Source organism: Tauraco erythrolophus, chromosome 16, assembly GCF_009769465.1.
Source record: "Tauraco erythrolophus isolate bTauEry1 chromosome 16, bTauEry1.pri, whole genome shotgun sequence".
Classification (NCBI taxonomy): domain Eukaryota; kingdom Metazoa; phylum Chordata; class Aves; order Musophagiformes; family Musophagidae; genus Tauraco; species Tauraco erythrolophus.
Genome location: NC_141480.1, coordinates 3,761,030 through 3,786,299, shown reverse-complemented (window position 1 = coordinate 3,786,299; position 25,270 = coordinate 3,761,030). Strand labels below are relative to the sequence as shown.

Here is a 25,270-nt window from a genome sequence, read left to right as displayed (position 1 = left end):
TACCATTGAATCATGTGTCCACTACCAAGATACATTTCTTCTACTTAAACTGGCAGCTTTAGAAACACTAATCCCTATTATGGTTTTATGCCACAAACTGTGTCCCAAAAGAGGTTTAAACCTAAAGTAGGGGCTTGTAGGACCTGTGCCTTACTTGAGCAAGCATGAAACTACCTCTTTGGATCCAGTGTGATTTTAATATGGATTAATACTGGACCTAAACTACAGCAGGGTGGTTTATGGCAGTAGCCTTGCAAGCAGAGACCTTTTGAAAGTATCTTTATAGCCAAGTGCCTTTGTAACGTTCCTCTTTTACGTAAGACTGGTGTCACTCTCTTAACAGAAGTGAAACTCACAATTTAAAATTGCTCTACTTGCAAGAAGTGCCTCTTTAGAGTTAAAACTTTGCATTGTTATCAGTTGAATGACCAACTCTCTCTCTGAGCTTATAAATGCATGAATCAGTCTGCTTCAAATGTACATCAATGAAGAGTTTTCTTTCACTGATAAGCCTTTCCTTGGCTCCAGCCCTGTAAACACTGAAGTGTGTGCCTATCTTAACTTGTAGTCCCATAAACTTCAGTGGATCCTCTGGGTTACACTATCTAAGTTGATACAAAATTACTTAGTTGATCACCCTCTGCCAGCTGACGTTGAGATGCCTACACTACAAAAATGAGAGCACAAGCATGTATGGATTGCATCAGCTTTGGTCATTCTTCATTTAGTCTGTGATGCTGACGTGCATTCCTTGCTTCTCTTTGTAGGCATGGGTGTGCACACCCTTGAAACACATATCCAGTTCCCCTTCCAAAGCCAGGGTTTGAAGTCACTGCAGTAAAATCCAAAATTTCAATATGAAGTCCTCTTTTTCTTTTGTTAATAATGTTTTTAACATTCACTGAGTTTCAGTTGATGATTGGCGTCTGCCACTTGACTTCTTTGATGTTTAGAAACTCAAGTTCCTAACATGTGCCTGCAAAGGCCAGAGACTAAGCCAGGACCAAATCTTAAGGTATGAGTAGTGTCCACTCGACCGAGTGACATCTGGCAGCAGTTGTATTAACCACACCTGAGTGCATTTCTAAAATGTGTAAGCTGTTAGGAATAACAGCAAGATGTAAACTACTGGTTAGAGGAAGCTCTACTGAAAGAGAGAAAAAGGTTAATTTGAGTTAGATTGGGATTCTTGAAGTCAGTAGAGAAGAAAGAGGCTGTTACTTTTTAAATTAATACCTGGAGTATGACTGTTGTAACAACTAATATTTGAGATGAAATTTGCTTTTGGGTTTCTGTGAAAAGTAAACTCATATACCTTTTACTGATCAATAGTAAGCCAAGAAATTTAAAAAAATAGGAAGTTAAATAACACTGGATCTCTTACAAAAAACAATAATGGATGGTATTAAAGTGTAGAAAAGAGCTGAAAAGTGGTGTGAGTCAGATCAGAAGGCTCTAAGTGGAAGTGGCTTTTGTGGCCTGAACTTGATTTTTATGTAAACAGCAGTCTGTCATCTGCCTCACAGCAATGCAAAACTTACAGTAACTTGGCAAAGTTGACAGTTTCTCCTTTAAGGGGCCTAGTTTTGATACAGCTCAGGCACTAAAGACTGAAGGGTTGGGGTTTTTTTATCGCATCCTAAGATTGCCCTATTGAGAGCTGAGGTTTCATCCAGGCTTGTTCAAAGCAGTTTAATTTCTTGAATTGATTTTCACTGCATCAGATTTCCATGACTTTGAACCAAGGCTGAGAACTGTTTTATTGGAATGCATGAGAGGGAAAGTGGTGTTAAAAGATTCTACCTTCACTCTCACAACTGCAAATTCCGGGGGGATTGGGTGGAATACACAGAGAGAAGAATGCAGGAAACTCTTAACAGTCTTAGTTGATGGGGATTGATTGGGTTAAAACCTTCCGGAATCATGTAAAATGATTCTGAAGTCAATAAAAAGCTGATGGAAAGATGATTAATTTAAACTACAATAAACAGACTCCTTGTCATGTAGTTGGCTTTGTAGCAAATACGTGTTTTCTCAGTGGAATTGTATCAACATTCATTTTTCTTTGATTTCTGGGTATTGTTCTCAATTTTCTTTTGAGGAGAGGCTTCAAAATTTCTTAAAACCCCTTAACTTATTCCTGTTGGAGCTTGTGTGTTCAGAACCTGGCCTTGTGTCAACACATCACCTGTTAGTTGTTAAGAGTTTAATTTTCAAAGCTATGATTTCATCTCCCTGAAGAGAAGGTGGACAAAGGGATTCAATGCAACAGCAGTGTTTTAGCTTGAGTTGTAAATTAAAAAAAAAAAAAGAGAAAAGTGTTTGAGGATGAACTCAGACCAAATTGAATTGAATATTTACATTTAGAAAGTATTATAGCCCAGAATACATGATAAGCTAAAAGCCTTGTCGTTTAGGCTTTAAAGGAGTTTTATTCAGTAATAATTTGTTTGAAAATTAGGATGAATAAACTAGAGCATTCTCCAAGAAAGGGAGAAGAATGCATTTGCTTTTGTTTCCATCCAGGTCTGCAGTTGCTACTGTGCCTGCTTTGTTTACGTTTGACAGGCTGAGAGAGTTGGGGCTGTTCAGCCTGGAGAAGAGAAGGCTCCAGGGTGATCTTATTGCAGCCTTCCAGTACCTAAGAGGGCTATAAGAAAGCTGGAAAGGGACTTTTTACAAGGCCATGTAGCGATAGGACAAGGGGCAATGGCTTTAAACTGAATGAGGGCAGATTTAGATTGAATATAAGGAAGAAATTTTTCCCTCAGAGGGTGGTGAGGCACTGGAACAGGTTGCCCAGGGAAGTTGTGACTGCCCCAGAGAAGTTGTGGTTGCCCCATCCCTGGAAGTGTTCAAGGCCAGGTTAGATGAGGCTTTGAGCAACCTGGTGTAGTGGAGGGTGTCCCTGCCCATGGCAGGGGGGTTGGAACTGGATGATCTTTGAGGTCCCTTCCAACCCAAACCGTTCTGTGATTCTGTGATTCCAATAGCAAATTGTTTCATTTTAAGCTCATGCTGAGTCCTTGTTCCAAAATGTGGCAGTGTTGTGAAATACCGGAGCAACGGTATTCAGGGAGAGCAGTATCGCTGTGAAACGGGGAAATGCAAGTAATGAAACTGGGAACTTGGCTGTATGTCCAAGAGATAACCAGAGAGCAGAATCTCTGCGAGTAAAGGGTGAGGAACTTGCTCTGAAAGCTTGCTTCAGGATGAGGTTTCTGTGGAGACATCTAACGCTTTTTGGTTGTGTTTGAGTAGGAAATGCCTTGAGAACAGCTTTTCCTGTGGTCTTATCTCAGGCTTAAGCACAAAGATATACAACCTGTTTTCTTTTCTCTTTTAAAAATATTTAACTGAACTTTTAGAAACCTCAGCAGAAAAAAAAAATCCGATTTTGGTTCAAGTGTTGAGAACAGGCTGAGACCAGTTTTCACTGACCATGTCCATCTGCCTAGTTCTGAACATTGCGGAAGGATTTTTTCATTTGATATAAATGAGAACTATATTTAGGGTAATTTCTAAGAGAAAATTTCTTAACTTTTAGGACTTTCTCTTTCCACTTTAACCATTTACTTCAAAGATGAGTGAAAAGAAGAAAAATATTAATCCAACTATGTCTTTAAAATTAATCAATGTGTTCATATTATAGTCAGACTGTCAGGCATCCGTCCCTTTTTGTGCTACATAACACGAATATATGTTATTCTCCATACATGAATATATCACATGCTGACTTAGCATTCCTACTTACTTTTTTTCTTTCCTAATTATATACTTCTCACAGCTTTTTCACTCTATTGTTTTGTATCTGCAGTTAAAGCAACACATGTTGTTTTGCTTTTTTTGTTTAAAATTATTTAAAAGCACAGAAAAGCTCTTTGTACAAATATAAAGAGTATCTCTTCATATTAGCCTAAAATTTCAATATGTAGTAATTGAAGAATTATTTCTTCACATGTTTATAATATTGAATAACTTGTATATTTTCCTCATTAAAGAAAAAAACCAAACCAAACAGATTTTGGTGTTCAGTGCTTCTGTAAAGTGTGTCTCATAGTTGCCTTTTGCCTGAGCAGTGGTGCTGTAATCATTCTCTAGGGAGGAAATGCCTTGAGTAAATATATGAAAGGAATGGAATAGACATTATGCAACTTCCATCCTTTTTGTGAGGCCTCATTTTTGTAAAATGTTCTTGTTTTGGTCTTCTGGCTGGATAAATACAAGCTGAATGTATCCTGATGTCATGGAAGCTCTTAACACTTTCTTTTGCCTCAGCTCTTGGAAGCAAAGCTTTCTCTCTTGACCCTGCTCAGTGGCAGGAGTTGATTTTTGAATGTCTGTTTTTTCCCCACTGTTGGAAGATTACCTTTAATGAAACACAACTCTTCAATGACTCAAACCTTTGAACCTGGTAGAATGGCACTTCCAAAGATGGGTCTCACCTAAGAATTCAGATCCAGTCTCAATTTTAAATACCTTTTCCCACCTACTAGTTTTTCCAGCTCCACACCTAAATCCAGAGTGATTATTCTGGAAATTTGAATTAGCTCCCTTACAGAGAGAGCTGGATTTTAATCTAATTTAATATTGGTATAAAACATGGATGAAACACCGTTTAAATGTTTAGAATTAAAGTAGCGTAAAACAGATATGAAAGTAAGGCTGGCTGCAAGCAAAATCCAGGCAAGTAGTCCAGATCCAGAAAGTCTTCATTTCTTGCATTCATAAGTGCTCTGATCTGTTGGGTTTGGATTAGGTTTGTCTCTGTCAGTGCAAGTTCCTGGCATGCATAGAGGGCTGCTTCCTCATACAGATGTTAAATGTGCCAACCAGGAATGAGGCACTGCTGGACTTGCTGCTCCCAAACCAAGAAAACCTGCTTTGTCCTATCTCAGTTAGCGATAGCCTTGGCTGCAGTGGTCACAGGATTGGGGAGTTTGGGATCCTGCTGAGCAAGCTAAAGGTTATTACTAAGACAAAGGGTTTAGATTTCAGAAGAGCAAACTTCAGCTCACTCAGAGCTCAGTTGGGAGGGATTCCATGGGAAGCTTCCATGGAAGATAAAGGGGCTAGCAAGTGCTGGGAGTTTTTCAAGAACACTCTCCAGGAAGCACAAAAACAGTTCATCCACCTTAAAAGTAAGAGAAGTAGGTGGAGCAAGGGAGTTCCTTGGCTTAGCTGCGACCTTCTGAGTCTGCTCAAAACCAAGAGAGAAGTGTACTGGAGATGGAAGAGTGGACGAATACCCCTTGAGAGCTACAAGAGCATTGCCAGGGCATGCAGAGATGCAGTTAGCAAAAGCTCAGCTCAAATTGAAGTTGGCCAGAGATGTCAAAAACTAGGAGAAAGGATTCTTCAGGTATGTAAACAACAAGCAGAAACAGAAGGAAAATATTGGCCCACTGTTAGACAGGAGAGGTGAATTAGTCACCACCAACAATGCTGAAAAGACAGAGGTTCTCAATACTTTCTTCACTTCTCTCTCTGCCAGCACTGTTCAGCACAAATCAATGGCCCCTGACAATATCCACCCGAGGGTGTTGAGAGCTGGCTGACGGTGTTGCAAGGGCACTCTCCGTAGTCTTTGGGAAGTCATGGAGATCAGAGGACATCCCAGAAGACTAGAAGGCGGCTAACATCACCCCCGTCTACAAGAAGGGGTTATATGAGGATCCAGGAAATGGATTCACCAAGGGCAAATTGCACTTCATGACATGATTGCCTTCTATGACAAACTAACCTGCTTGGTTGATGTGGAGTGAGCGGTGGATGTTGTCTACTTGGATTTCTGTATGGCTTCCCTGGAGAAACTGATATGTTACAGTCTAGACAAGAGGGCTGTGCGGTGGGTGGGGAGCTGGCTGACAGGCTGCACCCCGAGGGTGGTGGTCAATGGCTCTTTTTCAAACTGGTAACCTGTCACAAGCAGGGTCCTCCAGGGATTGATATTGGGCCCCGTGCTGTTTATATCTTCATAAGTGATCTGCATGATGGGATCAAGCGTACCCTGATGGAGTTTGCTGATAATACCAAACTGTGTAGGAAAGTGGACGCTTCGGAAGGGAGAGCCACCCTGCAGGAAGACATAGATAGGCTGGAAGAGCAGGCTAACAAGAACCTTATGAAGTTCAACAAGGACAAGTATAAGGTTTTGCACCTGGGAAAACGTAGTCCAGGAGGGCAGCACAGGTTGAGATCTACCCAGCTGGGAAGCAGCCCTGTGGAAAGGGACCTGGAAGTCCTGGTGAAGAAGCAGCTCAATGTGAGTGTAACCCCGTGGCTACAAAGATGATGGAGAATCCCTTTTTACAAGGAGTCACGTGGAAAAGACAAGGGGTAATGGGTACAGGTTACTCCTGGGGAGATTCCAGTTGGACACAAGAGGAAAATTTCTCACCATGAGAAAAATCTGCCATTGGAATCATCTCCCCAGGGAAGTGGTGGATTCCCCAACACTAGAAACTTTTAAGATTCAGCTCGACAGGGTTCTGGGCCATCTTGTCTCGACTGCGCTTTTGCCAAGGAAGGTTAGACCAGATTATCCTTCGGGTCCCTTCCAACCTGGTATTCAATGATTCTATGACAAATCAAAAAATCGTTGCCTATATTGGCTTCAGCTCAAATACCTCCAAATCTTCTGTTTTGAAAAAGGGGGGAGAGTGCCTCTTTGCCCAGACTTGTGTACATAGCTGTGTTTTGCTGTTCTCTGTGCCTGATTGTTATTGGAGAGCTGAGGAGAAGGCCCAGAAGAAAAATTCCACCCTCCATGCCCTCTTCCTCCCCTCTCCCTCCCCCTCAGCTCCTCTTTTGTGGTCCTGAAGGCCAGAGCAAAGCATTCTGTTCCTGAAAAGGAAGTGGGGTACCTCAACTTCCCTAAAGGACCATTAGAAAACTGTAATTTCAAAATGAGTTTCCTGTCCAAGGAAGAGGGCTTAGCACTTGCAAGAACAGTTCTCCACTGTACGAGGCAGACATTTTAGTTTTATGAGGAACAAATAAAACATTCCTCTGTGCTTTACAGGCATAACACTTTCTTAGACTCTTTAGTTCCAAAATGACCTGTCTGCATAGTTACGCTGATGGGTTGCAGAGAATAACATGGCCCAACTGTTTAGCAGTGCCTGATGCAGTAAAGAAGCGGAGGCAAACCAAAAAGTCGTCTGCTGTTTGCAGCAAAAAACCCTTCCCATGCTTCTTTTCAGCGGGTAATAAAGTCTGAGCTACAAATAAAACAATTGCTGATCTGGAGAGGTGGCGATGCTGGCGTTAGTGCCGTGACACAGAATCTTACAGAGGGGCTGCACGGGGTGTAACCGAGAGCACGGCTTGTCCGGTGGAAGGTGATGGTCTTCTGTCCCACCAGGCGGCTGGATGCAAGCTGAACCTCGCGTGTCTGAGCTGGGGCTTTTGAGAAGTATGTGAAAAGGATTGTGCCAGGTTAATCCAGTTCTTTGGAGGTGTGGAAAGCATGGTCAGGTTGACCTTAGCCTGCTAATCCTGCTTTAAAAATAAATTAAAGCGATTGTTGTCAGCATGAAATGTTGAGTTACTTTTGGGGGCTTAGACTTAATATTCTATCTCACCCTATAATAAAGTTAATTGTGCACTTTGAAGAACACAAAAATACCGAAAAGCCTACCAAAATCCTTGACAAAGCTTAACTGTAGAACATCCAGAAGCAGCTGTAAGTTTTCCAGTAGATGATGTAACTAGCTTATTACGGGACTTACGATGAAAAATAATTAGAGAATCATGTTAAATTCAGCCTAATGAAAAGCCATAGTCTGTGCTGTATAGTATTACTTAAGATTTACTATGTGTTATGGTAAAGGCATGTGGTCATGTGAGCTTTGATTTTAGTCTTTTTCGTTTCCAGATTAATGTCTTAATTCAGTTGTATTGGCCTCTAAAGCGAGCTTATGGAAGAGCTTTCATGGTATAGTCAGTTGTTAAACACAAAGTCAGACTCTATTTTGATGTTAAATTTTAATATATTAGTGTGTAATAGATGTAAAAAAAAAAAAAAAAAGGCATTTTCATTTTCCTTTTTTCTCTTTTTCTCCAAATGTTACCAGATTTGCAAAAAGAAACATACCAAAAGCAATAATGAAACAGTCTGCACAGAGGGAGATGAAAGGCTGTGTGTAGTAGAGACAGCAATAGCACGTAATTGCAAAGTCAGATAAATGTCTTTTTTTTTTTCAATTGTTCCCCAGACTTTCTTGTAATTAATTGCATTCTTTGCCTAAGGCTTTTTGAGTTGAAGACAGGTAAGTTAGGAGGTAACACATTCTTACAGGGGAGCAAGTTAATCTTTCCTAATTCCGATAAAAGCCATCATATGCACAGCTATTAAACATATTTTGTCAGGACTGGAAATTTCTTCTAAGAAGATAACTTACTAGGAGCAAACAAACATGATTCATCAATTACTTTTTCTGGACAGAAACTTCTTCTCAGATTGAGGAAAAAAAAAATCATTAAGTCAGCGTAGCAGCAGAGTTTGTGTTTTTAGTGTCGTGACTTGGATGTGTGCTTACATGCTTCCATAATGTTAAAAATGAGAAACTGAGAATAGCATCTTTTCCAGTAATAAAAAAGTAGAAGCAATGCAAGCCAGAACTCACATTTATGACTATAGCATTTGTACATCTAATACTCTGTCACCTGATACGAGAGGGATCCTAGGAGATGAACATCACAGTAGCCTTGAGAACAACACTGAAAAGTCAAGAATCTAGGGGAACTGCTTTAAAAGGACAGAAAAGGAAATATAGTTTAGACCACAGGACTTCAAGCGTGCATTCGCCCTTCAGTGATTAGACATATGAAAAGAAAATTACAATTTTAGAGTTAGATGTCTGTTGAGGGTACTCTGTAGCAGTTAGCAATAACATGATATAATTCAGGTGTCTTTTTCCATGGATGCTGAGTAACACATTGATTTTTCTTAACGCTTGCAAAGTAATTAAAAGGGACTTCCTTTTTCCCCCAGCGGAAATTCTTGAATTGGCTGGAAATGCAGCAAGGGACAACAAGAAGGGTCGAGTCACTCCTAGACACATCCTCTTGGCTGTAGCAAATGATGAAGAATTAAATCAGGTAAGAAAAAACTCTGCCGTGTGAGGGCCAGGATTTCCTTTAGGGCTTTTAAAATTGTCTTTCCATATAGCTGACTTGTAACTCAAGACCTCTGCTTATTGAGTAGCCCACCAGGAAACAGCTCATTCTCTCCCTAGCACACTGCCTGTGTAACTAGCTACAGCACTCAGCTTAATTATGTATTTCAGGACTCTTAAAAAATGTGTAAAAAATGCAATGGAGATGCAATACGACATTTGCTGGCACTATTACAACCACTTCTGTTAGAGTGGGACATTCTCATAAACTCTACAGAGACACGGAGAAAATCTTGTAGATGTTTTGTTTGTTTGTTTTCCTCCTTGAGCAGGTTAGGACTCAGTGGGACCTATCCTGTTCCCATTGAAGTCTGTCGTTGTGACCGCAGAATTAAGAGCTCTGGAACTCTTACAAGTCTGTGTCTTTTGCAGATTTCAAGATGCCTTTAACTAGGGCATTATTATTATGGTGTTGTGGTGTCAGCCAGAGGCACTGGCTAGGATTAATGTACCTTTGTGTGAGGTGCTGTAAAAACACATCTGAAAAGATACTTTTTCCATAGCTGTGTATCACGATGGAGCAGGGAAAAAAAATAATCCCCAAACCAACGTCCTCCTGGCTTTGTCTGAAGTTTGATAATACTTTCCATTCCTCATCCCTTTGTAAGCTTGGAGCCTCGCTGAGTTGTGGCTGGGGAGCAGTAAATGTGAATCAGAAGGTGGGAGTACCTGAGGGAATTTGATGTCAGCATTTATATCCTCCCAAGTAGTGAATTAGTCCCAGTTAGATGTGTAAAAAAAATGGGTTAAAGTGGTTTCAAATACAGAACATGATATATTTCACCTCTGCTTTTAAAGGCTTGAATGAACCGCACACTTTTGAATATTGATCTGCTTTTCTTCAACTACATAAAGATTTTTTTGAAGAAAGACTTCCAGGTATAGAGATTTGTATAAATGTTACCCTCCATTTGAAGTTTCTTTTTCTAAGAAAAAAATTTTCAGTTTTAAAAAAATGCCTTTTCAAGAAAATTCAGCAATTGGGACATATATTGGGTTCTCCACAGCGTGGTGCCCATTGCAGTCCTGTACCGTGGACTCTGGGGTCCCTTCCCTCACGCAGGCTGCCCTCCAAAGCCCTCATGTCTGTGGCTGAGGCTGTCCTCTTCTAGAAGCTGGGTAACAGTCTTCATTGCATGGTTTCCCAGAAACAGATCTTGTGTGAGCCCAAGAGATAAGCAGATATGCAAGAAGAATACATATTCCCTTTATAGTTAAAATTTAGTACATGATCAGCTTCGTTTCATACATTTCGTGTCTCTCTTCCTCAAGGATAATGTGTTGAGAAACGTACAAGAACCAGTTAAAACTCAAGGCAATGTACAAAGTTTGCAGTAAACGCCATTTTCTATTTATTGGTGAGTAAATGCTGAAATTGGTCATTTACAACTTTTGGTTTTTTTATTAGCTATTGAAAGGGGTCACCATAGCCAGTGGTGGAGTGTTACCCAATATTCACCCAGAGCTGCTGGCAAAGAAGCGAGGATCAAAAGGAAAACTGGAAGCCATCATCACGCCACCTCCAGCAAAGAAGGCAAAGTCTCCATCACAGAAAAAAACGGTATCGAAGAAAACAGGCGGCAAGAAAGGGGCAAGGAAATCCAAGGTAGAGTAATCCATTTATTTTAAACCCAAACAAGCTGGCTGGTAGTAGCTGTAGAGAGCGTCACGTGGTGAGACTTTCCAGTCCATGTGTTGTTAACAACAGTGATTTCAGCAGCAGTTGAGCAAATGCTGAAGGAGGAGCACTGCCCTCTCCCTAGTCTGGGAGTCTGAAAACCCTCAGAAGTGGCACAGGTCTGCAGGACGGGCGGGCGAGCTGTAAATGCTGCTGTTGGGATGAAACAGTCGGTAGGTGGGTGCAAGCTGGAGGCACCAGGAGGCAGATGAGGGTGTAGGGGGGCTGTTCCAGTTACGCTGTATGGGTGAGCAGACACAACCTGTCACGGCAGCCGTAGGGGTGGCTTGGCTGTGGCTGCACAGAGCCCACGTGGGGCTTGGCAGAGTAAACTTGCTTGGACTTTGTTCAAGTATTGATATGTGTCTGCAAGAAACAGGAAAGCTGGGTATTTTGTTCAAAAGTGTTTGTTTTTTTTCAAATGTGAAGTCACACTACAGCACTGTTTTGCAATTTTAAATATCGAAGAAAAACAACGAAGTCAACTGTGTTGTAATAATATCCTCAGCCATTAGCGTGTCAGAGTCCTGTTGCCAATTGTTGTATTTTTCTGTTGTTTGTTGGGTTTTTTTAACAAGTTTTGGTTTATTCCACCTTAGTATAAGATTCCTCTTAGTTGATTTGATGAAATCTAAGGAATGTTAAATACTCCTTCTGAAGGAGGATGCAATTCTGCTAGAGCAGGTAGCTGAGTCTGTTGCAGCATCAGAGAAACTGGGCTGTGGCTACAGAGAATTTCTTTGGCTGAGCTGAAGACCCACAAACATCCTCCTTTGTTATTACTGTGTTATGGATGAGACTCTTCCATGTTTAGACTTGAGGTTTTCTTTAATTCCTAGTAATTAATTAAACTCATTCAAAATGAATCGTGGAGGTGAGGGGAAGAACAAGAGGACCAAAATGTGATTATTTTTTTTATGCTAGGAAACTAAGAATAACATTTTTATTTAAGCTAAGGAGAAGAATCCTTCATTTTTTTTTTTTTTAGTTTCAGTTTGTAGGAGTAAGGAGTCTTTCTAATGTGTGTTTGTGTAACCAAGGATGTTTGTTTTTTGGTTATTTTTTGTAAAACAGCTACTGTCAAGCAGTAGATTATGAAAGTAGGAAGAAAAAAATTTCACATGAAATGGACAGTGCATGTGGAAAGTTGCCTTCCCTGTCAAACCTGTATGTCTCTGTTACTGTTTACTTGGTCACTCTTCTGGTTATTTCACTTTTTTGTTTTTTGAACTGTTGAATGTAGTTGTGTCTTTCAGAACACCTAGTAGCTGACATTTCAAGTGCAGTGCTTCTAATAGCCATGCACTAATAATTTCCCTAAATCTGGAATTTTTTTTCCCCTACTTGATTACAAAAGCAGGAAGTCTGTTGTGGGGTTCTGTTTTTCTTCCATACAATAAACTGTATTGTCTGCTTACTATATTGGTATTTGGCTAACAGTAAACTCCTGGGGAATTGAAATAGGACCCATGAAAATCTAATTTTCAAAACATTTGTGTAAAGTAAAGCATGGTTACAGCTTCTAGAAGCACCAATATAGCCCTGCATCAAAGTCGTTTTAGTTGCTCAGCCACAGATTTAGTTTATATATTTTGGAAAGGGACAATAGGAGAACAGTGGCTTGCTTACTATTCCAGATGTGCTTTTTACCTTCAGCATAGGTATGGCTGAGGCACAAATACTTATATGAAATAATAAGTAGTAATTTTATTGAAAATATGAACTGATTTTTGACACCAGTCGAGTTTATAACCACAGCAGTCAATTCACTGTCTTCATGAAGCATCGTTTTCAAAATGTTCCTAATTCCCAATTTTATTCAGTTAATCAGTTCATTCTTGAAACCTGTCATTTCACTTCAGTAATACAGTTGAAAAAATGGAATGGTGGTTGAGGGGAACTCCCTGTCCCCCTACAATTTTACTGGAGATGAAGGTGATGTTAAACAAGACAGACAAAATTGTTCAGCCCATTTCCTACTATGAGGCAGTTAGAAAGGAGATGTATTCTTCTGACACTGGCTTGAAGGACTTCCAGATTTCAAAGCAGTATTTCTAAAAATAAGTTTGTGAGCACCTCCCTTCACAGAGGGAGATACTTTGCACTGACAAGTCAGTTTTTACCTTAGGATGAATGTCTGCCCACACATGTAGGTAGATACGTTACCTTTTTCCACACAAGCCAGTAGAAAACTGTCAAAGGTTTGGGGCTGTTTCTGTGTTTTCCTGCAACGTTTAAGACAACTTTCATCTGAATTGTGCACCGTCGTAGGCAAGAAAAGGCTTATGTAGATATGCAAACGTTGAGGTCATTTTTCTTTTGTTTGCTTCAGCTGTAATCAGTCACTTTAGTTAGAATAAAGGATAAAATCCAAACACCGGTGTCTGTACTGGGATTTTATTGCCTTGTAAGCATTTATGGCATGTCATATATCCAAGTGTTATTAAACTGTTTTTCTCTCAGCCTCGAGTTAACTAATTAACTATATTTTTGGAAGAAGAAGCAGGGAGAAGTGAGCAAATCAGCCAGTGCTGACAGTACAACAGAGGGAACTCCTGCAGATGGTTTCACAGTCCTGTCCACCAAAAGTCTGTTTCTTGGCCAGAAGGTATGCTTCTGCATTTTTATAAATGATTACCTGTTTTTCAGTGCTGCTTAGGGAATACCCCTTCCCACCCACCCCCCTTTTCCCCAAAACGTCTAGGTTCAATGGACGTTTTCCCACTGAGCACTTGAGGAGGTGTATGATACTAGTTTTTGAACAAAGAAATTCTCTGAAACAACTTTTAGAACATTTTAAAAATACACAAATGAGTCTTCATATGGCTACATAGTTAAATACTCAAATAGAAGGAAAGCCTGTGTGCTTGTAATCTCTCACCTTATTCATAAACAGCAAAATTGTTACAGCTAAGCTTCTGCCAAAGATGAGATTATTCTAAGAAAAAAATGTCTTTTTCCAATGGCAGTCCACTTCATTGCTGATGTAAATGATTTACAGGGTTTTATCAAAACCTATTTTAGACATTTGTTCATAATAGTGGTTTCACGTTTTGTTCCGCTTTGTTATTTACAAAAGTTAATGCTGTGTAATAATGAATGATGCCTTTATGAAAAGCTAGATGTCAACGATCCTTTTTTCCCTGTGAATATGCTTTGAGACATGGGGTGGTTTAAAAGAAATACATATCTGCTTAAAGAGAGGATCCATTTAAAGAGACAAATCATTAAATTAATTTGGTCTTTTATCTTGAAACCTGCCTTTAGTTCGTGATACAAAATTTTGTTAAGTAAAACTGCATCTTTCTTCTATCATTCAGTAATCAGATCATTGTGTTGTATGTCATAAAAGATGAGCCATTGTCCATTGTGGAATGTGTCTCCTCTGACTCATTTTTATTTCATACTGAGGTTGTTCTCCATTTATCCTTCCACAGTTTGTTTGCTAAGTTTAACATGCATGAGAGTAACGTTATTTTTGCAAGACTCTGATTTTCCACATTTTAGTGGTTTGGTAGGGTTTTTTTGTTATTTGACTACTACTAGGGGGGTGGGTTTGAAAGAACATATTTAAAAACCATTTTGATGACTAAATTAGAACCCAAAATTTATAAACTACATTACTATTTCAAGAAAGCAAGTAATGTCAGAATGTCAGACTTTTGGACCTGATTTTGAGCTCCTTTTAGTTACCATAGGAAACCAGTAGTAAGACCTAGTGGTGTGTTCCAGCAAGGCTGGCCCAGCAGATCAATGGAGCTTTGCTGTTGGGCTCAGTGGAGAAGAATCATGAACTCCCGGACTGCTTTAAGCTGTGGTGAGCAAAGCCAGTGTCTGTTGTAGAGCTTTCCTGTGAGCACTTTGCACTGGGAAATGGACTTTCTGGCTTTCTCATTCACTTGGAGTGCAGCCCCCTGAAAAAATTACTGGTATGACATGTTCATCCCCATGCTGGTTCGTTGTTTGTTAGCCCTGGGCGTGAGAGGGGCCAGATGTTCTCCTTTATTTGTAACAGCACACATAATTAAAATAAAAACGAAAACCCCGTTTGTCTCCTGTTTGGAGAGAACACTCCAAACGAACTGGATTCTTTTCTGAGAGGTAGAGAGTGTGTAGGTGCTGTTGAGATGTGTCTAGCACAGATTATATTTTTGCTTTTGATTCCCTGTGAGAAACTGTCTTCAGAGGCAGTAAATGGTTAGTGTAAAAATCTAGGAAAATGAGGCTATGTCTAAGAAATATAAGCATTTTCTGTGTCCTGTTATGTGTGAGTTAAAAATGAAATTCTTACCTTGTTTGAGCTGGTAAATAATGTATTAATGTCTTTGTTCTGATTTTACCCCCAAAATAGCACATTTAGACCAACCTAAATTCTCTTAAGACTGAAAATGTGGAAAGCTTAAAATGCAAAAAACCTGTGTGCCGTAGTGATCAAAGATGTTTTACTTATCATAAAAACAAAAAAGCTTATTATGCCAGTGTATTCCTAGACATATTTTCAGACCATTCCCCAGAAATTATTTTCAAAATTATCAAAATAATTTTGATTTTTCTTGCGATAGAAAAGGCAAAGGTAAAACTTTCAATCAGGGAATCGGGGGGAGTTGAATGCTTCCTCTCTCCTAAACTCGAGGTCTGTTTTGCACGGGCCCGAGGGCTCCTGGGTACAGCAGGATGTCTGCTGCTACGTGCAGGTTTGGCAGACTGCAACCTCCTTGATAGTGGTGGTTGTTAATTATTTAAGTGACACATGGAAGTCTCAAATAATCGCCATTTATTTTGGAAATTTACAAATTAAATACAACAGTTAGCTATAAAAACCCAAGTGACTTTGAATCAGTTAAGTGCTTCTCCTTAGCCATTTCTACAGGCAATTGCTGTTTAAAAAGATAAACTTAGATAAACATTTTAAGAATCAAGGTTAAGTCTGATGCTTAACAGAAAAAAATCTGTTTCGTTATAGTTGTCTGAAAGTAGTGCCACATGACATTCATAAAAAAAAACCTAAGAATTTTCGTCAAAGCTATTCTGGGCAGTAGTGTTGCAGTTGGGTTCGTTAGACTTGTGCATGATGCTTTTTCCAATGCGTGTGAGGGCAGAAGGTGCTTGCCTGCTTGGAGGAGGACCCTTCTGCTATTCAGCAGAGCCTCACTCTCCTTAAACTGCATTTCAAGGGAAGGAAAAATCTGCTTGGCTCTGAGGTAGGGAGAACTGGGTTTAGGTGGTTCAGCTGGAGGCCTGAAAACCATGACCCCTGGCTTCCGAAGTTGGCTGATGCAGAAATACTGTAAATTTTCTCTTTCTCTGTTGCCTTCCCCATTTGAAAAGGGGAGATACAGTTACATTCTTCACATGGGTGGTAGGAAAGCTTAATATGTCAAAAAACTTTCAGCTTTTCCATTTGAAAAGCAAAAATATTTGTATTAATTGCAGTTATTTGATTTTTCTTGAATTGTACATACAGATTTTCAGTATGTTTTCACACTCTGTGTTCTTAATAAACTACAGTGCAAACATAGCTGAAACCAAAAAATCCAGACAAACAATCCGTATCTTTTGAACATCCTGTGACATCCTTGAACACCGTTGCAGCTTGTCTCTTTGATCTGCAAAACCACGATCTGTTAGATCAGGAAATAATTTACCAGGTGCAGAGGAGGAAGAAAATAATCCTGTTCTTAGTATCACGCCATTCATAAGTGTTTAATGGGAAAAATCTTTTTCTTGGCTTCATGTTTGCAGAAGGGAAAAGGGAGGGGTTTGTTTGCTAGAGCAGCTCTTGATCCTTCTAATACTCCCCAATTTAATTACTGAAAACACAAATGAGAATTTTGCAAACCTGGGTATTGTTCAGTTTTTTAAAGTACTGTTATTCGATTAAATCTTTAGATAACTGCTGACTTTCAGCTAGAAATTTTTAGAAGACAGGAAATGGCAAAGAACCCTTCAGTTATACCCGTAGAAATGTATTAGTGCTACGCTAATTAAGGATTATGTAGTTATTATGTAAACAATCACACATCCTACAAGTGACATCCCAATGAAAATGTGGTATTCTGCACATTCACTAGTTTGTTTTTCCCAAGACAATTCGAGAGTAGAGGCAGAGTTGTCAGACCTCAGGCCCAAGCGTTAGAGTTTGGACTTTCAGAGAGACTTTTGCTGTTGTCTGCAGCAGACATCTTTAGTTTTCTGTATGAAACATACCAGAAAAAGTTCCAAGACTTTAGAGGTAATTTTGTCTGAGATAAGAAATGCAAGGCTTGGCTCAGAAAATACCCATGGGTGTGCTAAGTGCCACCTGCATTTTATCTAACTAACATTTAAAGTAAATGTTACCTGAAGTTATGTCCGTTCTTCATTGCACATGTGTATGCAGGTTGTTCCTATTTACTTGTTCTGAGTGGCCCTTTAGGGGATCACATCTTCTCTACTACATGCTTCATACTATTGAGTAGTAAAATAGAGCAATTACTCATTGGAGGATTTAATTCTATGGGAAAACGTCTGATTTTTTTTTTTTATGGTTTTTGGCAATCAGCTAACAGCGTGTTGAACGCAAAATTTAGCAAAATAATACTTAGCTGGCAACACATGCTATCAGGGACGAGCAGCTTTTTAAGCATTTTGTTGATGCTGTTAAAATTGAAACTTTAATTACCAGCTGGTTGCTGTGTAAATCCCGTGTATGAGTAGGCACAGAGATGGATCAAAGGTCCGAAACCAAAACAGTCTGCAGCCAACAGACTTGAGGCAGAAACTTGTAGAACACAGAATTAGGGATCAAAGTCACCTATAAAATGAACAAAATATGTTTAGGAACATACTAAAATCTCCACAAAACAGTCTTTTGGTGTGTGCATGTGTTTTGTTGTTTTGTTTTGTTTTTTTTTTTTTAATTTCAAAATTCATAAAGTTTCTTTAACATTTTGGTTTGATTTGATTTGACTTTTTTTAAACAGCAGTTGCTTGTAGTCAAACTCAAGACTCAAACTCAAGTATGAATAACTCACCACGTGTGAAGTGTTAAAAGATTCTAAGCTATTTGGAAAGCAAACTTTCTTAGATTTTATTACAAATTCCCGAACAGACTCGTACTTAAAACAGGGCTGAATTACACTCATTTTTGGCCAAAATCACCCTATTTTGAGGGAACATAGTTTACTCAAGCAACATATGCAAATTATATGAAATTGCAGGCTTTTAAAAAGAGAAAGAAGGTCAATTCATATAATTACATGAATGAAATGGAAATAATTTTTTCATAAAACTTAAATATATGGATGTTGGCCTTCTTAAATGACCCATTCACTTGTATTGGTTTCACGAATTCCTTCGTATTCCCTATTAATAAACTAATATACACAAGGTGAAGATCGAAAGAGTTTGCAGACGTGGATTTCAAACCAAGAGACAAAATTCAGTTATTGATGAGATAAACTGCCATGCCTGAATGTATATGTTATGCTTCATAGGTTGAACCCAGCTGGCTTTGGATTAAAAGGAAAGCCTGGCTTAACTGCAGCTGGCTTCAGGACTTGCATAAATGAATGAGAACTTTCTCTTTCGTAGTTGCTTTCCGTATTGCCTAATCAGCTCCTGAAACAATCCTTCTAAATGCACAGGTAAACGTAGATAAAAGCGTAATCTATGATATAGATAATATATTTCCCTGTATTAAAGAGTCTGGGAAATTTTTTGCAAAGTATTTTAAGTTTTGGCAGCAGTAAATTTTTGGTGCATGTGAAATCAGACTTGCCAACGCTGGCTACAAAGCAGCGTCATGAACTCCTGCTTGTGAGCTGCTTCACGGACCTGTCGGCGTGCTGCAGTTTTGCCTTTTGCCGAGTTTGGCATTCACATCAGATTGCCTCAAATTACGGAGTCGTTTCTGCGGTGTGGGTCACGGACCGTGATGAGACACCCGGAGTGTCAGTAGTCAGCAAGCGGTGCGATCACTTTACACCTCTAAGCACTTCCAAAAAAACATCCTCCCTAGTATGACATGGCAGGATCAGTTCGTTACCATTGCTGGTCTGATTTTTTTTTTACATTTTATAGAATAGTTTGTAAGTCTTGCTCAAAACATGTTGCTAGAAGTTGCAATCTGCACTTCCTCGTATATCATGAATTTTTTGCTCTTTTAAGAACATGTAGTGCAGATGTGGGGTTAGTCTCTATCTGTGCTGACTTCCTCAGTGTAGTGTGCCCCTGAGAAATCCTTCTGATTTTGTAACAATTAAGCACGCCTCTCCATTTCTGTCTTGAAATACATGTTAATGGACATTTATGAGTGGGGTTGAAATCCATGTTTTCATAAATAACACAGGAAGTAAAGCAAATAAAGAAAAACAAGAAGCAATAAGCACGTGGTAGTGCCTGCTTCCAGTCCATCACCAGCCACTCGCAAAGGCTGCAGAGCCGTGCGACTGACACTGAAATTCCTGCACCCCAGAACGTGGCAACCACAAATACAGAAAGAGAAGGGAACACGTCCCCTTGGTAGGATGGAGGAATCGCTGGAGACAAGTGTGTGCTTTCCCAGAGATATGCTGGTGTTGGCTGGCGTGAAGAGGGAGGGACAGCATCTTTTATCCAGTTTCAGTGCCGAACAGTCATGGCACATTCCTGTAATTGATGCTGAAGATATTATTAGGGTGTCCTTCATTTATACTGTGAGGAGGAGCAAATAGCTTCTTCTAATGCTAGAACAAGAATCCCACATAGTGGCTGGCATACAGCTGAACTAGAGCTTGTTAGTAGGTGCCATCACGTCCTGCCAGCGTGAACAGTGTTTGAGTCTTGCGTTTGAAATTTTTTTGGATAATAACCCTCCTTTATGACCTGCCTTTTATTTTGCGAATTTGTTTGCAGTGATGCTATCTCCATCTGTGTTGCAAAGCTCACTTTTCTGCAGCTTCTCTGTGATTTCCCAGCTGTCCTGTTATTTCCCACCTCATGCTTTTCTTTTCAGCTGAACCTTATTCACAGTGAAATCAGTAATTTAGCCGGCTTCGAGGTGGAGGCCATTATCAATCCTACCAATGCTGACATTGACCTTAAAGATGACCTAGGTAAATGGGGCATGGGTTGACACAACTAACGGTCACATGGAAATTATGGAACCCAGAATTTACTCTCTAGGGCTTCATGGATTTAATAAGAGCAGAAATTCAAATCTTGCAGGGTCTGTTTTGTTGAAGAACTAGATTCAAAAGACTTTTTTGCCAAATCGGAATACTTGCAGCTATTGCTAGTCTTCAAGTTGATTTCAGTTAAAGCAAAAAATTTAAATTCTTTTCCATAATGATCATATGTGACTGTTAGATATTTTGGGGGGTTTATTATTTGGATACTTTGAGGACTAAAATACTTTTTTGTCAGGTTGTTTTCAAAATAAGCAGTTTCTCCATTCTAACTGCAACCTTGGGGTTTTTTCTGATACTCAGAGTAGGCATAAAATTTTTTAAAGAGGAGTGATTAAATAATTAACTATCACCAAATCTTTCCTACCTTGATTTCATGTTTAATTCAGTCAAATAATTTGTTTCCATTATGCTTCAATTACTGTCATTTTCACATTCAGCTGAAAACAAATATTTGTATTATGCCAACAATGAACTTGTAGATACTATCATACATGGTGTATTGCTTTTAAAACTTCTGTCTTTTTCTGGATTTAAAAAAAAAAAAGTCCTTCTTCAAGAAAATCTATTCTTCACCAAAAGTAAAAGAAAAATTAACTTTTATGCATTATGTACTGCCTCCCTTCTTGTTTGATTATACCTACTGCTGTCTTTTTTTTAAACTTCCTTAATGGAATACAACCCATAATTCTTCTACTACTGCATTTCCTATGGGAATGTACATACATAATTTAACAGGAAAAAGATTTAAGAAGGCTGATTTTTAAATCAACCTTTCTCAGAAATATATATTTTTTACATGTGTCTCAGCCATCCCAACACATAATTAGCAAACACGCCTTACCTTTAAAATATAAGATTGATCATTTATATATTTTAAAGGAAATTCATTACAACCTTGCCTGCAAATCCATGGTTTCCTCCATATGAAGGAGACTGTCACTTTTAGAAACAGAATGATTAATCGCTCTACATATGAAGATTAGTGCCTGTCAGCTTATTGGTGCTGACAGAATGGAGAAACTAGTTATTTTGTTTGGCTTGATGATCCTGAATTTCTTTTTTTAAACAGATTCCATATTTTAGTGTCATGCTCTGTGGGGAACTGGTTGTTCTAGGTTTCTGCAAAGTGAAATGGGGTATTAGCTGATATTAAAACTTTGGAAATGATCTCGTGTGATTGCTCTGACTTGTAATTTTAACATTTATTTGATCATGTCATACTCAAGATTCCTCCTCCTGTTCCCTACACCCCTTTCTCTACACACACCTGCACACACAACTCAGCATACTCCTTTGGCGCAAGGTTTGGAGATGTAAAGGTAGGAAAATATGGACGTTGGTACCTGTGTAAATGTAGAGCCTGTGCTGGGTCTCTGTCCAACGTGGTTGATATACATCTGTTTACCTGTTGTAGTTGCAAGTTGTACAGGCTGACATTGCCACGATCGACAGTGATGCTGTCGTTCACCCGACAAACTCTGACTTCTACACCGGTGGTGAAGTAGGTAATGGAAAGTTCAGTGCTGCGGAGTTTGTATGTGTGTGCATGGTCGATCAGCAGCCACAAGCTTGTTGTAGCTATGCAGATTTGCATTCATTTCTCACTTCCAGCAGTCCTGCCTGATAGTAAAAAGAAATGAATAATTGCAAACTCAGTAGGCATTTCTGATTTTTTTTTTTTAATCACCAAATCAGACTTTCAGAAGTTACAATAGAATGCACAGCCCAAAATTTGAAGTGCAGGAACAGTACGTTCGATGCAGGCATGTGACCAAGGAAAAAGAATTACCACATTGTTTGTTTGACATGTTAAATGCCTGGTTTGAATACGGTTTGAGTCTTGATCTTTAGATTTCTAACCAGTTCCAGTACGCCCTCTCCAATCTGACCTGCTGGATCTAGCCCACCTGTATTTACTGAACTCTTAAGACTGGTTAGTTATTTTACCTTGTGGACCGATTATCTTCACACCCTGCTCACTGGTCCCCGTGCCCACAGGCACGCCACCAGCAGGGTGATGTTTTTCTGTCAGTCATCTGAGCTACACCGATGAGAGAAGGCGTGATAGAAAACATGACAGACGTCTTAATTCAGTATCTCAAGTGTCCCCCAAGTAACTCTTACCTTAGTAATACCCCTCTCTGCGTACAGTGTTTTGAAGGATTTCATAAAAGGGTAGCAGTATTTTAACTGAACTGCCTTGGTAATTTGAGAAGGCAAATTGAAATTTGGGCTGAATACAGAAGTTACTGGTAAGGGTGATGACCCACCATGCTTAAAAAAAAAAAAGTCACGCGATCTCAGCCTCTCATCTTATCCACATCATGGCTGTGTGGTCTCCCTGCATGCCTGAGGCCGTGTTTCAGTCCTGACTTGGAGGGACACGCGTCCTGCTGCAGAGCTGGCACGTCCTACACCCCCTGCTGCTTCTGCAGTGGCTCCTGAGTAACATGCAGGCGAACGTGGCTCCGTGTAGCCTGTTGGAGCAGGAACAGTTGTGACTTGGCTGGCTAAACATTGTGCAGAGAAGAATATGCTTCTAAAGTCTGGCAGACTTGTTTAGCAAACGTGCTTGTCTCCTACCCTTTGAGAAAGAAATACTTTGCTACCCTACAAAGAGAATTGTGTCTCAAAGCTGCACAGCTCATTCCTTAGTGTAGGTTCCTGTTGCCTCTGACTGCTGTAAGAAAGAATAGAAGTGCACAAATGCTTAGCTTCCAATGATTAACTTTTACCCATCTAAATTTATTTTTTTTTAATTTTTGTTGGTTTTTTCCCTAACAATTTAAATGTACTGGGGGCTTATCCTGAGAATTTTAGAGCCTAAATTTCTGCTAACGCTGTTTTCAACACTGATACCAATGCCTGCTTGGAAAGCATGAGATAATGATCTTATTCTCATGGGAGTGACACATATTTATGCCTGTGAGCAAATAAGCTACTAACCTTGAAGCTGTGAAGCAAGACTTCCATCAAGAAACTTGCTAATGTAGTGGAAAATGGTTAAATACAGTATGTCCTTTCCCAGAAGAAGCTAATTTACGACATAGTTCTGAAATATAATTTCAAAATAAACCCTCACTATTAATCAGAAAAAGAATGTAATTGAAGAGTAAATGTAGAAAACCTCACAGATTCGTACCAAATACTACTTTTGCTCTTCTTTGTACCGTATCTGCAAGGAGAGAGCTCGGTGAAATAAACTGGCAGGATTGTTCATTGCTTTTAATTATAAATTAATTCCCAGTAGAAGGGAAAAAGCTGATCCTTCTGGATTGAATTAAACCAAGCTAGACTAAATTCCATTAAATGTACAACAGCTTTGCAATGGCAAAGAAATGACCCACTTAATAGATCTTTTCTGTTCCTAGGTTCCTGCACAAGCCTTAATTGTGTTTCCCCTTGAAACAAGAAATTAAGGATTATGGATGTCTTGGGTTTTAGGACTGATCTGAGTTCCTGGACTCCAGAGGATATAACTGGAATACTTACAAATATAAATAGGAATGATATGGAAATTACTTACAACAAGACTATAACTAGAATGGAAGACTTTCTTTCCCTGCCCATCCCTTCTCTATCAGACTGATTTTATAAGACTCTGGTGTCAGCCCTGTCTGCTGGACGGGTTCAGCAAAGGGCACTGTGTGTCGTGCCGTCTGGCATGTTTCCATGCCCCTCGGTTCCGGGGTGGATCTCCTTTCCTAGCACACTCTCCTAAGGCACCTTGCTGCTACAAATGAAGTCATTAACTGTCTTTACTAAGAGATTTATAAGATGGTGCCTTCCACTCAGCTGCACAGGGATAGGTGACTTCTGAGTTTCCGAAAATTCTCAACGAGGAGTTTGTCTGAATAAACTTAGACCAAAGTATTTATATAAAAAAGCGTAAATGAGCACAAAGAGCAATTTACAGTCTGACCTTGCAGTCCAGCTTTTGGCAAACACCCATGGTGAATTGGTTATGAAAAAAGCAAAAGGAAAAGGCATACATTTTTGTAATTGTCCTTGGCTTTTGTACCCCACAGGCTGTAAACTGCCAATAGCAAAAGAGAGGCAGGGTCACAGTGTGATATTTAGAACGAACAAACAAATGCATTCTTTTCAACTTTTAATCTTCATTTTGGAAGAAATTGAGCAATGGTGTCAAAACAAAAGGATCTTGCAGTCCTCTTAGTTCTTAGAGCAATAACTGTATTTAGTAAACTGAATCTTGGAGGAGAGGCTCTGCTTCCTTGAGCATACAGTATGTGCACTTCCATCAGAAAATGTGTTTTTTCTTTCTTCATCAGTGAAAGTAAGGGGTTTCACCAGATAAATGTCTAGATCTTTAGAGATCCTAGTTCTGCATTTTTGGAAATCAATTTTCAAAGTAATATCTCAAATCAGAGCCTTTGTGATATCACTGCTTTTTACTTATCTACCTTTTTAAATAATATGCACAGTGCAAAATTATGTGGGATGCTTATGTAGTTAGGAAAATGCTTTCTTGGGCTGTTTATTTATGTTAATATTTAAAACTAGAGCTGCAAAATAAGATCTAAACCATTTAGTGATGGACTGCCTTTGTAAACGGCATACCTTTTGGTTGCCCTGAAACACCGCACAGCTCTTCTCCCAGAATGACTTTGTCCAGCTCCTTAGCTGTAGTTAGAGAAGTTCATTGGAGGAATGTGTTCCTTAGAGATTCTCCTTATTTCTGAGGCTCTTCCTCTTGGTTAAAGGTGGCTCAACAAGCTGGGCAGTTACCAAGTAAAGCAGCCCGCTGCACTCACGAGACTGTTTCATTCCTGGTGCCACCTGTTGGGGTCAGGGACCAAGATCAGGTGAGTTTCAAATTCTTATTGTGGCAAATGGCTCTTTAAAACAATTTGTAAGAGAGAGGGGAAATGAATCTCAGGGGAAGGAATTATGAACCTTCAACCACTCTTGAGCTAGCACTTTCTTCTGGAACATTTCACACTAACAGGTGCTCGTGATAAGGAAGGAGGTAGGGATGTCATGTCAGATGTTTTGACTTTAAAATCGGAGTCTGAGGCTGTTAGCAAGGGATACCGAGGTGAGGTTTTTGGGTTGTTAGGGTTGTCTTTTTTGGTTCTTTCTTTTTGTTGTCGTTGTTGTTGTTTTTAATGACTAGCTAATTCTGAAGTCCCAAAAGGTTTAGATCTTACTTTGCAGTCCCCAAAAAAAAAACATTTGGGCAGAAAACTCTAGAATGATGTCATGAAAGATAACGATGAGTCGCATGTCTGCTGTGGAAA

General features: G+C 39.5%; 1 protein-coding gene across 7 annotated transcripts in view; it reads left to right on the top strand.

Moving 5' to 3' along the window:
• The window catches only part of MACROH2A1 (macroH2A.1 histone), a 47,761-nt gene that overhangs the window by 13,465 nt on the left and 9,026 nt on the right, over positions 1 to 25,270 (top strand). For 2 of the 7 annotated variants that reach the window (XM_086621617.1, XM_086621622.1), the window contains exons 3-6: positions 8,999 to 9,105; positions 10,591 to 10,788; positions 13,358 to 13,468; positions 19,835 to 19,934. In XM_086621617.1, the coding sequence (XP_086477743.1) occupies positions 8,999 to 9,105; positions 10,591 to 10,788; positions 13,358 to 13,468; positions 19,835 to 19,934 (516 nt within the window). Of the gene's footprint in view, positions 1 to 7,368; positions 7,418 to 8,998; positions 9,106 to 10,590; positions 10,789 to 13,357; positions 13,469 to 17,822; positions 17,859 to 19,834; positions 19,935 to 21,423; positions 21,515 to 25,270 lie in introns of those variants that run through there. The other 5 variants (XM_086621619.1, XM_086621624.1, XM_086621621.1 and 2 more) reach the window with 5 other exon arrangements.